Consider the following 15,347-nt stretch of genomic DNA (forward strand, 5'->3'; position numbering starts at 1 on the left):
TAGTTTTTTTTGGATTTATGAAGCTTTTCTGTGTTGAATTTCCCATTTTTCGTATTCGAATTAATCCACAAAAACCACCTAAAAACTCTTCGTCCTAAGTAGAAACCTCTATTTCTCAGTTTCAACTTTCAAGACAAATATTTTGACATATTTTGAGTTTAGTTGATTATCCCAATTTAACTATAAAAGTTAAAAAAAAAAGACCTAATTTAAATTCAGAAATTCAACAACAATAAATATAATTAAATTATATAAGAGTGAAATGCAGGAATTTTATTTAAAACCAATAAAGTTAAAGATATAATAAATAAGTTGAGGGATTAAACATCAAAAATAAAATTAAAAAAACGACATGCATTTACTAAAAGTTGTCCTGTATTTATCATTTGAGTTGATATAATATAAAATTAAAACAAAAAAGTATAAATAGAGAACACTAAGCACATGAAAATTCATAGTGCACTTGCATGGCTGCCAATTGTCACAACCAGACATAAACACAAAGCCAGTAGTTCGTAGCATAAATCGGATCGTACAAGAACGTATGTAGATAATCCTAAAATCAAAATCACCCAAACAGCAAATTATATATATATTCATACATAATCATCAATATATATACAATAGATAGATACAGATTAATTATATATATATATAATCAGTAGTGGGAGATGGCAGATACTCCAGCTGCAAACAATACGTCGAGGAAGCATCTTTCACGCATTTCCAACGACGTTCTTCGAAAATGTGCCCTGTAAGTCATAAATCCCCTCTTTTTTTCTCTCTCTAGAATTTTATTATTATTATTATTATTATTATTTTTTGTTTTTGAAAAAAAATAAATTACGAAAGGGGATTTTATTAAGTGAAAATTACCTGCAATTAATCACCCACCAGAAAGCTCGAAACCGGTGCGGAAACACTGGTGGAAGAATTCGAGAAGGAATGGGGCCCACAAATGGGGGGGGATTACTCGAAGAAATTGGTCGAATTTTGCTGCTCAAAAGCACTTTCAGCAATGTGCGGCGCAATTGACGGAATGATAAGCGACGGTTCGTTCAGCCGGTTCACCTTCGATATGATGCTTGCTTGGGAAATGCCTACGTCAGCAGATGAAGAATCACACAATGTGAGGAAATTATTATTATTAATTCATTTTTTGCATTTATTTGTTAATTTTAATTTATTTATTTTTTTTTTATTTTTTTTTGGGGGGGTTGGAAGGAGTGTGTGGCTAAAGAGAAAGAAGAGAAGGTATCGACTGCGGCGGACCAATTACATGATGTATCGCTTTTCTACTCCGATTTGATGCCTCTCCTTGTAAGTAGCTCTGGTTTCGATTTTAAGGCCTTGTTTGGAAGTTTGGAGTGTGATTGATATGCAGTTTTATTGGGAAAATTACAGTTTTTATCGCTCAAGTTCGTACTGATTTCACCCCATGTTCAAAAAAAACACATTTGGTCTCTCGTGTTCCAATAATTTAACACTTTTGGTCATTTCGGTCAATTGACGCTAAGATAAGGTGGTGATAGGCACATGCTTGATTCCGTTTCCGTTGGTACTAACAGAAAATTGACGGAAATGACTAAAAGTGTTGAGTTTTTGAAACATGAGGGACTAAATGTGTTTTTAATGAACATGAAGGACCAAATGTGAAATCGGTGGAGATTTGAGGGATGAAACCTATATTTCTCCCCAATTTTATTCAAAGATTAATCAAGTATATGAAGGATAATTAGTCTAAACAGGACTATGGATATTGCGAATGCAAGCATTGTATGGTTCTGACCAATTCAATTAATTTCATCAATATTTCAACATTCCCAAACGAGGCCTAAGAATATTGTTCGGAAAAAAAATCGAGTAATGAAGGTGACGTTTGTTGGTATAGGTGGATAGAGAGCCAAGTGCAGGAGAAGATGCATTTGTATGGCTAGGAACACTTGTTCCTTTAGTAGTCGATATGGTCAATGGAAGATTTACTTTCGAGACATTGACCGCACCTACCGGGAATCGGCTTCACTTTCCGGCTTACGACAAGTTTTTGAAAGAAATTCACGGGTACAATATCTAAAACTCCATATTGTTTCTTTAATTACGGAAATAACGTTCGTAATCCTTCTCATTTTTAGTTTAATTTGTAACCTTTTTTTTATATATTTGTTAGATGCATAAAGCATTTACAGACGCAAGAAACTCCAACGGGGGTAGAGCTAGCTGATGATGAATTTATATTGCATGTCGAAGGAACCGCAAGTTCACAGAGAGTGATTCGTCATATCGGTGGGACCAGTTGGCCTGGTAAGCAGGCTATATATTTTATCCGTTTTTCACTACAATAACTCGTGTAGAAATAATAGCTTTCGGAATTCTAAAAAAAAAAAAAAAAAATTGTTTGTAGGCAGATTGACATTGACAAACTACGCCCTCTACTTCGAGGCATCAGGCATAGTTTCCTACGAAAAAGCACTAAAACTCGACCTTTCGAAAGACACTCAGCAAGCTGTGAAACCCGTTGCTACTGGTCCATGGGGCGCCCCTCTTTTCGATAAAGCCATAGTATACGAATCTCCTGAATTGTAAGTATATATAAATATTGAATTTATTTATATCACAATAATAAAAAGGTAATATATAATATATGTTATAGGCAAGAAGGCGTTGTGCTGGAGTTTCCGGAGATGACGAGCTCGACAAGGCGGGACCACTGGCTCGCACTCGTGAAGGAGATCACGTTACTCCACCGTTTCCTCACACAGTACAAGGTGGAATCTCCGCTAGAAGTGTGGGAGATGCACTCGAGGACTATTTTAGGTATTATAAGACTCCACGCCGCGAGAGAGATGCTTCGAATTTCGCCACCCGAGCCTAAAAGCTTTTTAATATTCGCATTGCTCAATGAGTTGCCGAAGGGCGATTATGTACTTTACGAGATCGCCGAGAGTCTGAAGAAGAAGCTCACGGGCGGTTCGCACTCGTGCAGCGCCAGCTCGATTTTGAGGAATTTGAATGTTCCTCAACACTGTGTTGTTTCTTGCGTAGAGCCGAAAGGGATTATGGATGAGGGCGAAATCGTCCGGCCCGAGAAGTTGTCGTCGTTGGAGAGTGCTATAAACCAAGCACGAGAGGAGGCTAAGGAAATAGACATTGCTAAATCCACTACAAACGGGTTAAAAGAGGAAGGTATAAGCGAAAGCGCTCAAGTTCTTATGGTGAGTAAATACTTTTGATCATATATATCTATTTAATGTAGGGTTTATCGTGTTTAATTACTCTTTAAGTCTTAACCGTCAAAAAACTCCTCGTGTTATAAATATTAGTAAAGCATAAAGCCCCCCTATAACTCAATTTTATTAGCATCATGGGGGTTTTTTCTTCTAATATTATTAACGCAAGTTCTTTTAGCAATTTGGTATAAGATAGGGGTGCTAAATGCAATAAAATCATTTGATTCAAGCGGTTTAGTGTTGATTCATTTTGATGTATAGGGGCTGCTAGATCCACTGAAAAGTTTAGTCCCTTGGTCTCGAGCAATTCTCACATGGGAACGGCCTATGGCAACTTGTATAGTGATTGTTCTAACACAGATTGTCATTTACAAGTAAGTAATCGATCGCGTTTATTATTTTCATAAATCAGTCAATCTCGTGTTTTTTTTCAATCTGACAATTTTTTTTTTTGAATTATGTTGTAATTTAGAGAGTGGTTTGGCAAGGCTATATCGAGTTTCTTGCTGTGGGTGGTTGCAAAGATGCTTCAGGCTAGGCGAAAGGGTATTCTCGAAAAGCAAGATAAAATTATAATACGTACCGGATCGGATCAAACGACGATGGAGAGCATTGTATCGGCACAAATAGGGTTAAGAAGTGTGCACGAAATTATGAGGCAGACGAATATAGCATTGCTCAAAATATGGTCAATACTGGTCTCGAAAGCTCCAAAGGTATAATAATGCATCGCAATTCAAATGGTCATGCTATTTATTTTTTTTATCTATTGTTGTATTTCTATTTATTATTCTATTTTATTTTTATTTTTTTTGCAGCATGCAAATACAGTGATGATAGGGCTGAGTGGTTGTGCATTCGTATTGGCTGTGGTCCCGTTTAAGTTAATTTTAGCTGCACTTGTGTTGAACGGATTCTTGATGACATCGAAGTTTGGAAAGTGTATGCAAAGCGAGCAAGGCAATAGGAGACTGAAGGAATGGTGGGACTCGATTCCTGTTATCCCAGTTGAAATTTTGGACAAGGAAACAAATAAGTCTGAATAATCGGTAGGCGAGTAACTTACATTTTCGCAACTTTATCTCTGTATGTTCTTGTTCATTATTTTATTTCTTTTTTCTGCAATGTTAATTGATTATTAGAACTATTAACAGGTTGATTATGTACTTTACTTATGGAGAAAACTGGATGAATGAAGCAATGTTTTTGGTGTTGTATTTGTATACATGATAGTAATTTCAATAATAAGTTCAATTCGCAAATCATTTTCGGCGAACGTACATATTATTGGTGTTCTCATGTCGTTTTCGATGCATTGAGTATGAAAAGGAAAAATCAAGCAATATTATTTGGTTCTTTCTCACATTCAGCCGTATTAGTTAATTAAATTAAAATAGTCACCTACATTTAAAGTTAACATTCAAAACCAGAAATCCATAACAATAAAAAATTGGAGTGATCAAGCGGGGAGACGAAATGCGGGCGCTGTCGTGAAGAAATGCGGGTGGTCCCTTGGTGTGTCGTGAAAGGGCATAACTGGAGACGACCTCGCAACCTTGCCAGAGCCTTCTCAACCATCTGCCTTGGCAGAGCCTTTCGACCACCACCTCAGTCTGCGCATTGCTAATAAGAAATGCGATCGTGTAATTATACATAATAAGAAATGATTGTTTTGATCTAAGTTAATTGAAAATTTCACTAATGGTTAGATTTATAACTTTTCAAAATAATTAAGTGAAAAAAATAATCGAAAAGAAATTAGTACCAAAATGATATATTTAAAATTATGTTACATTTTTTTCACAAATAATATGTAGAAACAGAACGACTTAAATGAATCAATTGGTTTGGATCCATAACTTTCACGTGGATCAGTCCGTTCATCGGCCGTTCATAAACGGCTGTTGAACGCACGATATGTGGTAGGATTTCACAGATGACCGAGTCCCTATTTATTTTAAAATCACTCTTTAATGGACGGTCAACACCGATTTCAATATCGATCTAATCCTTGTATATTAGTTGTTTAGGAAATAATTATCTAGATATTATCTTAGAACTATTTTAGAACATTATATGGAATCCCTACACTACTCTTAAAAGAGTATCGTAGAATACGCACCAAGTGTAGAAGAGGTTTGGGCTCGGGCTTCAGCTTTTGGGGTAGCATTGTTTGGACTAGTCATCGGCTTGGTCGAACAAAATTTGGGCAGCCCTTGACATATAACTCGAGTTAGTCATACTCGATTGAGCTCACCAAAAATGCTAGGCTCAACCTCAATACACTCCTACACCGAACTGCCTTAACGAGCTCGAGATTGTATGTAATTACATACCCTCACAGGCCTCACTAAGTTCCTACTAGTAGAGACTTTCACTCGTTGCAAGTGGAAGATAACAAATTTTCCCAAACATATTCATGAAAAAAAAGTTAAAACCAATCGTGGCATAACATGATAAATTGCATTTAACCTCCGAAAGTACCAAAATTTAGCATTTTCATCATGAAGATTCAACAAGCCACTAGTAATAAACTACAAGAAAGGCAAAAATAGCTGTTCCTCGGTGATCCTACAGCGAAAAATCAATAATACACTCCCTTCCCCATTTTCCCTTTCTTTTTTTCCCTTTTATCTTCGTCCAGGTTAGCATACACGAGACTATAATAAACTATTTCAAAGTAAATAATCCTTCACTCAACGAAAAGTTGCACTGCGATTGCCTGACGCTGGAAAAGCCTGACGTCTTCTACCCTGTGGGAGATCTGTTGCAGGCCCCTCATCCTTTTCCGATTTAGTTACTGCAGAAACTTTTTTCTTATCTCTCTTATTATTATCGGCCCCTTTTTCCTTTGATTGGCCGACCCCAAATTTCATCTCTTCTCGAGCAGCTTCATAGTCGAAAGGCTTCACCTGCAAAAAACCATCGGACGGTTGAGATTTATCGGCCACTTTGGGAGTTTTTGTTTGATCTAGTGAAGGAAAGCACTTCTGGAAGCTGGAGGAAAGATCAGACAGTGACATGGGCTCGTCCCCCTCCTCGTCAGCTTCTTCCTTGTTTTCCGATTGTTTTTTATCGGAGTTGTCTTCATTGGCTGCTTCCTCGATATCTGAAACATCATCGTCTAAGACAATGATGTCTTCCATGGTTGAACCCGTGGCAGGAATTGAAGGCTCTTCTTTATGTGAATCTTCTGATGCCTTGCTAGGTGGTTCTTGAAAATTCTGCTGCAGTTTTTCATCTTTGCCGGTAAATGCATGGAATGGTAGACTCACTGTTGATTTTATTTGCTCCAGCTTTGTTTCTTCTTTTTCCTAAAGATATCGAGGGTTAATAAAGAAGATAAGGAAAAAAAAAGGTCTCTAAATTGCTTAAACGGAAGCACAAGCTAGATTACGTATTTACCACAAGAAAGAATAACACGGGACATTTGCTAATTTTAAAATAAATAAACTTACTCTTTTATCAGTATCAAACTTCCTCTTTCCTGAATTTCCAAGCAATGCCCCGAAAGCTCGGCTTGGCTTCTTTAGCAACTGAACAGTTGCTTCAGCCTAGAATAAAATAAGCAACTCTATTAGACTTTTACCATAAGGATCTAGGTCGGTAGTACGCAATATGCATTAATGATTTTTTTATACACAAGAAACCAACTAAAGGACAACCATTTCTGCGTCATCAGAAAGTAAATTTTGGCCTTCAAATTTGCTGGGATTATATTTTATATGGGGTTTAGCCTTTTTCAAATGCATGAACTTGAATTGTAAAATATAAAAAGAAGTAACTTACTACATGTGATGCACTCTGATCACTAGCAGTAGTGTCATTTGTCTTTAGAGAGAAAATCGATTTTTCTGGTTCGGCGTTAGCAACTTCAGCCTTGGCGCTGCTAAAGTTCTCGGAAACGTCCATAGGTTGTATGGGATCCAGTGAATTCTCAAAAGTTAAAGTGCTATTCTGTATATTATCGGCTTCCCCAGCATTTAATATTTCAGTTGCTTCAGAAGGCAAGACTTCAGATTCTTCAGTAGCCAAAGTGTTCTCTACATTCGCCTGCATAATATAATCACGTTTATCTTAGAAACATGTTATCACATATTGGTGTTCAAAGGAGCAACATAAAATAACAAAACGGAATAGAGGCCCAAGATGAAAACTCCGTCTACCAAAAATTTCTAAAGACCCAAATTCTTTTAAGATTATTATCTGACCAGGAAATAGCAGGCACTAACGATGGATTGAATTGACTATACTAACAAAAGCGTAAACAGATCATTCGTAAAACCACTTACCAATTCCAACTTTCTTTCTTTAAGCTGTTTTGAAGTCTCTTCAAATGCAGCAGCATTTTGGATAGAGTGCCTTATAATACTCACAACTGAACCAAGATTCCGTTCAATATATGGGTGCTTCGATTTCAAAGCGCGTCGAAGCTGGCTAGTGGTGAGAGGCGTCTGTTTAGCTTTTTATCAAACATAAAAAAGGGGCAAGTCAAAAGAAATGAACATATTGCAGAACATAAAGAAAGTTATAATTAATTGAGATATGCAATAGCTAATAAGTACCAATTTCAATAAGAGTCCTATTGGGCAAAACATAACCAGTGCTCTCATCTTCAGCACGAGCAACGACATCTCTCCATTCACAAAGTCCCTACAGACCAATTATGGGTTACATAAAAAGATCTAGATTAGTAATAAGCAAAAGTGCCAGTAAAATCCAGAAAACATAAATTCATTGTTAAGCTCAAACTTATAGATATACCAACAAATTACTGTATTACTGAAGAACACCTGAAAAGTCGGACCATATAACTAGTCACAAGAAGACAGGCCTAATGAAATAATCAGAAAAATGTGCAAGTAATAAACAGAGTACAGAAAAACTTACAGAAACAACCGCTAGCTGTTGCGCATTGAAATCGGCCCCTTGCAACCTGCATTACCATTTCAATAAGTAATCAAATCAGCACAATTGAGCACCAAGAGAGATGCAAACCAAAATTAGGAAACAGTTTCCATATGAAAGACAAGGTCCACGTCTAGCCGTCGTTAAAAACTGAAAAATTGAATCAATACCCATAAATATGAAGGTATGAAGTATCTGTAAGAAGCTCTTTTTCATAGAGTTGAGTGCATATATCGGAACTGCGTTTGTAGACCTACAGAAAAAACATAAAGATTAATTAGATCACAACCACGGGAGAAAATGGGTAGGGAAAAGAAAAGATAAGTTCAGCGAAATAACATTTACAGAGAGAGAGATGTGTGAGCCTAACAAGTCAAGCTATGTTATCTTATATTCCTTACTTTCTCACTTAGCTTAACAGTATTAATTTAACCTTCTTCTGATTAAGCAAGCTTGTTGGTTCATGCTATATTACACCTAAAATCCAACATAACAACCTCTATTTAAGATTGAGCTGTATTCAGATGAACTAGGAAGCAAAAAAATGCTAAGTTACTGATTTAGTAAGATCCATAATACCACTGGCAACCATAGAATCAAAGTTTAGTGTCTTATTCTAACCATTATGGTGCTCAATGAACAATTTGATGACCTATAAACACATGAAAGTGATACGTTGACACTTGACAGTCTTCCAAACGGTTGATGATTTCAACTAGACAGTCCAAATTTTACAGACTCAGATACCGGGGTAAAAGTTGGGAATTTTTTTAATTATTTACTTATGTATTTATTCTTTGATCAGATACAACCAATCTATCAACCCCCAAACAATAATTCCCAAAAACCTCAATGTTTCAATACATTCATCAATTTGCTAAAGGATCTATATCTGTCAGCAACTCAATCACGTTCCAGGTATTACGCATACCTATGGAGTATGAATGTATGATGAAGCAATTTTTTATCACTTATCTTAAAGAAAATATCGTAACTGGAAGATTAAGCTTTTACTGGAGAGCAGAAATAATAACAAAAAAATTCAAAGAGCTTGCCTCAATAAGAGGAGGATCAGAACTTTCAGGATCAGTAGGTGATTCGAGCAACCTCAGCCACATAAGATCATAGATGTACAACAAATAATGTGTATCTTCTCTAGCATATCTGTGAAACATAAATCCACAAACCAACATTAAAGCAGTTATAGAAGCAAGAGATCTTTGAATCACCATGTATTCGACAAGGATAATCAGAACATTCCTTGCAACATTCAAATTAAATGGCTGAAATTGATGCTTTTAAAACAGGTGACCCAGCTGTAATTTTCCTGTTCTAATTACACGCAACTAGAATTCTAAAAATCTTTGTTAACGGATTTGACAACAGCCATGCACCCCACACCAATACACACACACAAACAGATGTATACAAAATATAAAACAGAGGCACCCACAAATAATGCTTATTTAATTAGCAGAGAAGGAACCAGAACCCAAGCTGACCATCTTACTGATAAAGCCTCACGAAAGCATAGGCCTGATTAAACATTTTGTTGGGAAATTTGACGATTTTGGGAGAAGGGGCGTGGTTTCCCCAGTAGAATTTACATGATCTAAAGTTAGAAAATTAGTATTATTAAATCCTTCACAGACAAAGAATCCACGCGGACATGCAAAGTAAGGGCAAAATAAGTAGCATAGACATGGGAAAGTCATGCAATGAACTTATAGCAAAGAAGTACAGGTTGCACCTATCACAAGCAACATTGAACTTATAGAGTAGAAGGTTCAGAATTAAAAAGTTCCAAGAGTTGCAGCATCAAGAGAAGATGTAGAATAATCATTGTTAAACAAAAGTTCTTGAAGAATACATACTTGATCATCTCACGGGGGAGTGGTCTAATTCTCCAATCTGCATTCTGGTATCTGTAGAAAATAGCTGGTTAGGGAAACAGAATTCCTTCCACTCTATAGACAAACATAATAGTGTATATCTTTTAAGAGCAAGAGACCATACTCTTTGTTTGCTGTAACTCCACAAAAATGATTCAATAGGTATTCCAGGCTGAACCTTTCCAATTTCAATACCCTTGATGCCTATTAACACAGAAGAAAAGTCGTACTCAACCACAGAATCAGACAAAGAACTTGAATAGTACTAAGCACGCAGACATAAAGAAAGAAAGAAAGAAAGAAAGAAAGGGGAAGAAGGTGCTTCAATTGTTTAAGAATCCATCAAAGAAAGAGAGTTCGCACATATATGAACATATACACTACAAGTCTACAGTAACAAAAGAGTCTAGTGCGACACTATTGCTTCGAGCCCAATGCTTTGCATCCTTTCCAGTGCTAAATATGTTTATCTTCACTCTATTGTCAAAGGCAATTAGAATGAGAAGTAATCCCCTAAAAGGCAGACCTAAAACAGGCATCCAGATCTCCACTATGGGCTGATCAAATAAGTTGACTAGAGTACGAAGTACATGAATGAAAAAAGAAATATTCAAATTGCTCAGTCCGTTAGAATGAATCATAATGAACCATATGACATTAGAGGTCGAAATAAACTAGTTGGTTAATTTGGGATAAATAACATAAAAGTACATAAAAGTTTATTTCCAAATAGAAAAAAGTAGATGAGTACAAAATTTCAAAAAAACAAATATCAGATTAGCTCAGAACCTGTCCAGTGTCAAACATATTACAGACGTAAATGCCAAAGTCTCGTTGAAGCCATATGATATCACGGTCTGCTCCATGCATCACCTAATTAAGCCAAACAGTTTTGTGACTGAGAAAATTAACTGAAATAACAATGAAACAAAATAATCTGCGTACTTACCTTTTTCTTAGTTGGGTCTTTGAATACTTCTCTGAGATGTGGACCAATGTGAATGCGAAGTTTCAGAGTATCTATAACAAAATCCTCAGTTCTTGTTGATATTTGCATCAAGCATGTCATCCCTTGAAATGACCTGTATTGGTTGTGTTCCAAATCAACCTGTAACACAGTATCCCAGCCCAAACTTACTATCAACAAAAAAGATTACCTTCAAATAAAGTAATTCTAAAAACTATTTTCTATTTTATGCCTCCTCAACTCATTTTTTTAGTCAAATCCTCCTGCATTCACTGTTTCTTCATTTCTATTATTTCCACATTTTACATTCATAAACAAAAACTTTCAACTAGGATATGATTGAAATAAGAATGAATATAACCACGGCAGAAGAGATAGGCTTGGCTCCCGACAAAGAAATAATATTTAGAATAGTCGAGAGAGATCATGAATGAAATAACCTAGCAACATGTTATTCAAGCTCTTAATCAACAGCTCAGTGATCAAGAATTGCACTGGTGAATAAATGTGGAGCATACAAATATAAAAACACAATTGAAATTCTTCACTATTTTGTCTTAAAAGGTATAATAACGACAGAAGGTAACCACTGTCATGTTTACAAAAAACTGTCTACCCTATATTAAAGAAGCTCCATCATCAAATGCATGTACTCCTATTTGTTCCATGTGGAAAAAATATGAACTGGTAAGTGGTAACAAATGAATGCCCATCAATGTACATTTATGAGCAATAAAAGGCACAAACTTTACCGCAAACTCATCAGCGCTTCGCAATTTAACTGCTAACTGCTTCAAATCTTTCACTTCTTCCACAAAATAGAATGGCGTATCTTCGAGTGAAAGAGGTTTTACAGGGTCGGCACTACTACTACTTTTGTCAACAAAATCAAGAACGGACAGCTTCTCCTGTAACCAAACAAGCAAATCATATCATCATTATAAACGATTTAACATTATGCTGCAATTTTAAGGAACATCCAATACAAAATAAACCAATCGAAATTTCTTACGAACTCACTAAACTAACATCAGCGAACGACAAAACATCCAAAACAATGTTGTAATAATCGGAAGTGAAGAACGAAGAAAAGCACGAAATTAAAGGAACTAACCAAAGGATGTACAAACTTAGAGCCATCCTCACTCCTCTGCAACCAGACATGCTCGAACGGCTGGTTTGTATTATTCACAATAATCTTATACTCGTCCTGCGGCCTCGGTATCGTAGGTATATGAAACGGAATCTTCGGCTTCACTCTTTCAATCACCTTCACTTCATGAACCGCTTTCACTCCTCCATTAACATTCCTCTCCGAACCTGCAGCCGATTTTTTATTCTTCTTCCCATAAACCATCTGAAACCCATCTTCTTCATCATCGTCCAATCTCATCGTCCTCACCCCACTCTCTTCTTCCTTCTTCCTCAGCCGCTTAAACTCATCCAACGACACATCGAATCTCTCGAAAATCTCGTCGTTCACGTTCACCAGCCAATCGAGCGCCACGTCATCGTCCAATTCGACACGCTTATCGTCCGGTAAAGGGATTGGCTTCCCGAATAAATTCTCCGACGCACCGACCTTCTCCAGCAGATTTTTGGACTTGTTGTCGATTTCTTGAACGGGGGTCTTGAATTCGTTGAAATTGTTGTAGAAATGGAAGTCCTTTTGCGACGGAATTATGTGCGACGAACCGGAGAGCTTCGCCAGGGAAGTGGGAAGCGCGCCCTTCGTCGAGAGATTGCGTAAAATATCAGACATCCTCGTACTTTCTTCTTCCGATTGATCAATTTCCATGATTAGTGTTTCGAGTTTGGCATTTGAACAAGAACGAATTTTTTTTAATTTTTTTTTTTAGGGTTTTTAGGGTTTTAAACAGGGGAAAAGCTTATTTCTCTGATTTCTATACCGCCTTTACCGCACTGCAGAATGCTGCTGAAGAAAAAAAATTACAGTGGGGGAAATGTGATATTGATGTGCAGAACAGTGCGTACCGTACAACGTTTTGAAGCGTGCCCTTTTGTTGCGAATTCTCTTTTTTACCCTTTTCAAATATTGGGATAGATTTTCTTTTTCTTTTTCTTTTTTCTTTTCCTTTTTCTTTTAGGGATAGTATAAGATAAGTTATGAGTTATGACTAATGCAATTGAATTCTCAAATATTTTAATAACATTTTCTTATATCTAACAAGATTTTAATTTATCAATATTTTTTACATATATATTATATATAATTTAATAATATTAATAATAATTAAATCATGACAATATCGAAATGTGTGTTCTCTTATTTATAAGGCTCAAATGACATTCAAACTTAATATAAATATAGAGATAAACTTCTATAAATTAATACAATTGAAACTAGCGAAATTTTATTAATTTATCGAAATATTAAATTATCAAATTAATAATTTTATAGTCTTTATCTAGTCGAAACTAGAAAAAAATATTATTTAAACAAGATTATTAATTTATTGAGATTCTAATCTAGTTATTAGGTTTTACACTTGGAATTTTAATTAGAATTGTTTCAGTCAAAGTGCAGACAGACCAAACAGGTGTCTAATTTGTGACAAAAAAATCCAAAGTTTTGAGACATTAGCCATTGAGTCAAACTCACATTAATTATCTAATCAAAAGTAATTTATGTTTTATTCCCATTTTTATTTTTTAAATCTAGAAATCCATTATGGTTTGAAACTTCTCGGAAGTTTCGAAACTTTGGAAATTACATAAGTTTTAAAAATTGTTTCGGATTTTTTTGTGAATAACGCGGAAAAGCGGAACGGGCAAATAAAATAAAATTATGACTTTTTGTAATAAATGGAAAAGGGAAAAAATGTTATACGCTTTCAACTCTTCAATATGGTCCATTAAGTAAAAATATAATTAAATTTTTAATTACTACCGCACTAAGTAATTTTCGAAAACAAAGTTAGATGGAAACCAAAAATTTATCGAAATTATTTTGCAAATTATTTTACATATATTTCTAATTTCAATCCGAAAAATTTAAAAAGAAAAAAGAAAAAAAAAATTCTCAAAATAAAAAAAAAATCGAAAAAAAAAATTAAATAAAACCACCATTCATTTTCAGAACTCATTCCTCAATCAGTGTGGGCCATGGTATAGGGCTGTTGAGAAAACTCCTCAGGCCCTATGTCTACAAGGCCCAAATGTGACATAATCTTATATATAAAAGAAAGAAACGCTAGGGCAACCCTAAGAAACCCTAATGATATTTGTAATTTTTTTTTTTTCATTTTTTATCAAATTTTTATCTCCTTAATATTATTTTAAATATTATTTTCGAATTTTATCATATTTGTATCCCTAAATATTATTTTTTATTTTTATCAGATTTTTGTCTCCTAAATATTATTTTTTATTTTTATGAAATTTTTATCTCCTAAATATTATTATAAATAATATTTTTTTAATTTTATCAATTTTATATCTCCTAACTATAATTTTAAATATAATTTTCAACTTTTAGCAGATTTTTATCTCCTAAATATTATTTTCGAATTTTATCAAAGTTATATCTCCTAAATAATATTTTAAATATTTTTTTCGAGTTTTATCATGTTTTTATTAGTTTTTTATCTCCTAAATATTAATTTTGTTTTTTATCATATTATTGTCTCCTAAATATTATTTTTGATTTTTATCAAATTAAATATTATTTTAAATAATAATTTTGATTTTAATCATATTTTATCTCCTAAATATTATTCTAATTATTATTTTCGTATTTTATCAACTTTTATCTCATTAACATTATTTGAAATATTATTTTCGATTTTTATCAAATTTTTATCTTCTAACTACTATTTTAAATTTTATTTTCGATTTTTATCAGATTTTTATCTTTTAAATATTAATTTTTTGATTTTTTTATCAAATTTTTATCTCCTAAATATTATTTTAAATATTATTATCGATTTTCATCAAATTGTCCTAGATATTATTTGTAATAATCTGATTTTCGATTTTTACAGAAAAGGGTAAATAAATCTGATTTTCATCCCTAGCGAATTTTGTGACATCGTTTTACATAATGTCTGCAACATTTGAATTTTATTTCTTCCCTACCTAAGGCTTCTTCTTTTGGTAACCCGACTTTAGATTTTGTTTTTTATCTTCTTCATCCTATTGACTGTGTGGCAATTAGTTTACATCTTTTTCCATCATGGCTTATCGGTAATTTCATTTTGTTAAATTATGTGTTTCATTAATTTATACCAAAGTTTTCAAAATTTATGTATAACAATTATTTCATTTTATATGTTATTGGACATGTTATTGAAATGGATGATTTGAGAGAATTAACCAAAAATGGGCGGAGCC

At 34.4% G+C, this 15,347-nt stretch overlaps 2 protein-coding genes across 2 annotated transcripts; one reads left to right on the top strand and one right to left on the bottom strand.

Moving 5' to 3' along the window:
- The first annotated feature begins 548 nt into the window (after positions 1–548).
- On the top strand, positions 549–4,489 carry LOC105949900 (ArgH (DUF639)). The gene is made up of 11 exons (XM_088823664.1): positions 549–754; positions 898–1,129; positions 1,225–1,320; positions 1,892–2,061; positions 2,168–2,301; positions 2,402–2,579; positions 2,651–3,212; positions 3,489–3,601; positions 3,700–3,943; positions 4,046–4,276; positions 4,382–4,489. Exons 1-10 carry the CDS (start codon positions 672–674, stop codon positions 4,271–4,273), a joined length of 2,040 nt encoding a protein of 679 aa, XP_088679790.1. The 5' UTR covers positions 549–671; the 3' UTR covers positions 4,274–4,276; positions 4,382–4,489.
- A 1,182-nt stretch (positions 4,490–5,671) lies between these two features.
- On the bottom strand, positions 5,672–13,021 carry LOC105949980 (Polynucleotidyl transferase, ribonuclease H fold protein with HRDC domain-containing protein). Its single transcript, XM_012973295.2, has 14 exons — positions 12,109–13,021; positions 11,747–11,902; positions 10,977–11,135; positions 10,817–10,900; positions 10,152–10,231; positions 10,010–10,060; positions 9,191–9,299; positions 8,306–8,388; positions 8,118–8,163; positions 7,793–7,880; positions 7,520–7,689; positions 7,017–7,280; positions 6,686–6,781; positions 5,672–6,541 (listed from the first exon to the last, which is right to left on the bottom strand). Exons 1-14 carry the CDS (start codon positions 12,790–12,792, stop codon positions 5,924–5,926), a joined length of 2,688 nt encoding a protein of 895 aa, XP_012828749.2. The 5' UTR covers positions 12,793–13,021; the 3' UTR covers positions 5,672–5,923.
- Positions 13,022–15,347: the final 2,326 nt, after the last annotated feature.

This window comes from Erythranthe guttata, chromosome 10, assembly GCF_056151865.1.
Source record: "Erythranthe guttata isolate IM_541 chromosome 10, IM_541, whole genome shotgun sequence".
In the NCBI taxonomy this organism is placed as follows: Eukaryota; Viridiplantae; Streptophyta; class Magnoliopsida; order Lamiales; family Phrymaceae; genus Erythranthe; species Erythranthe guttata.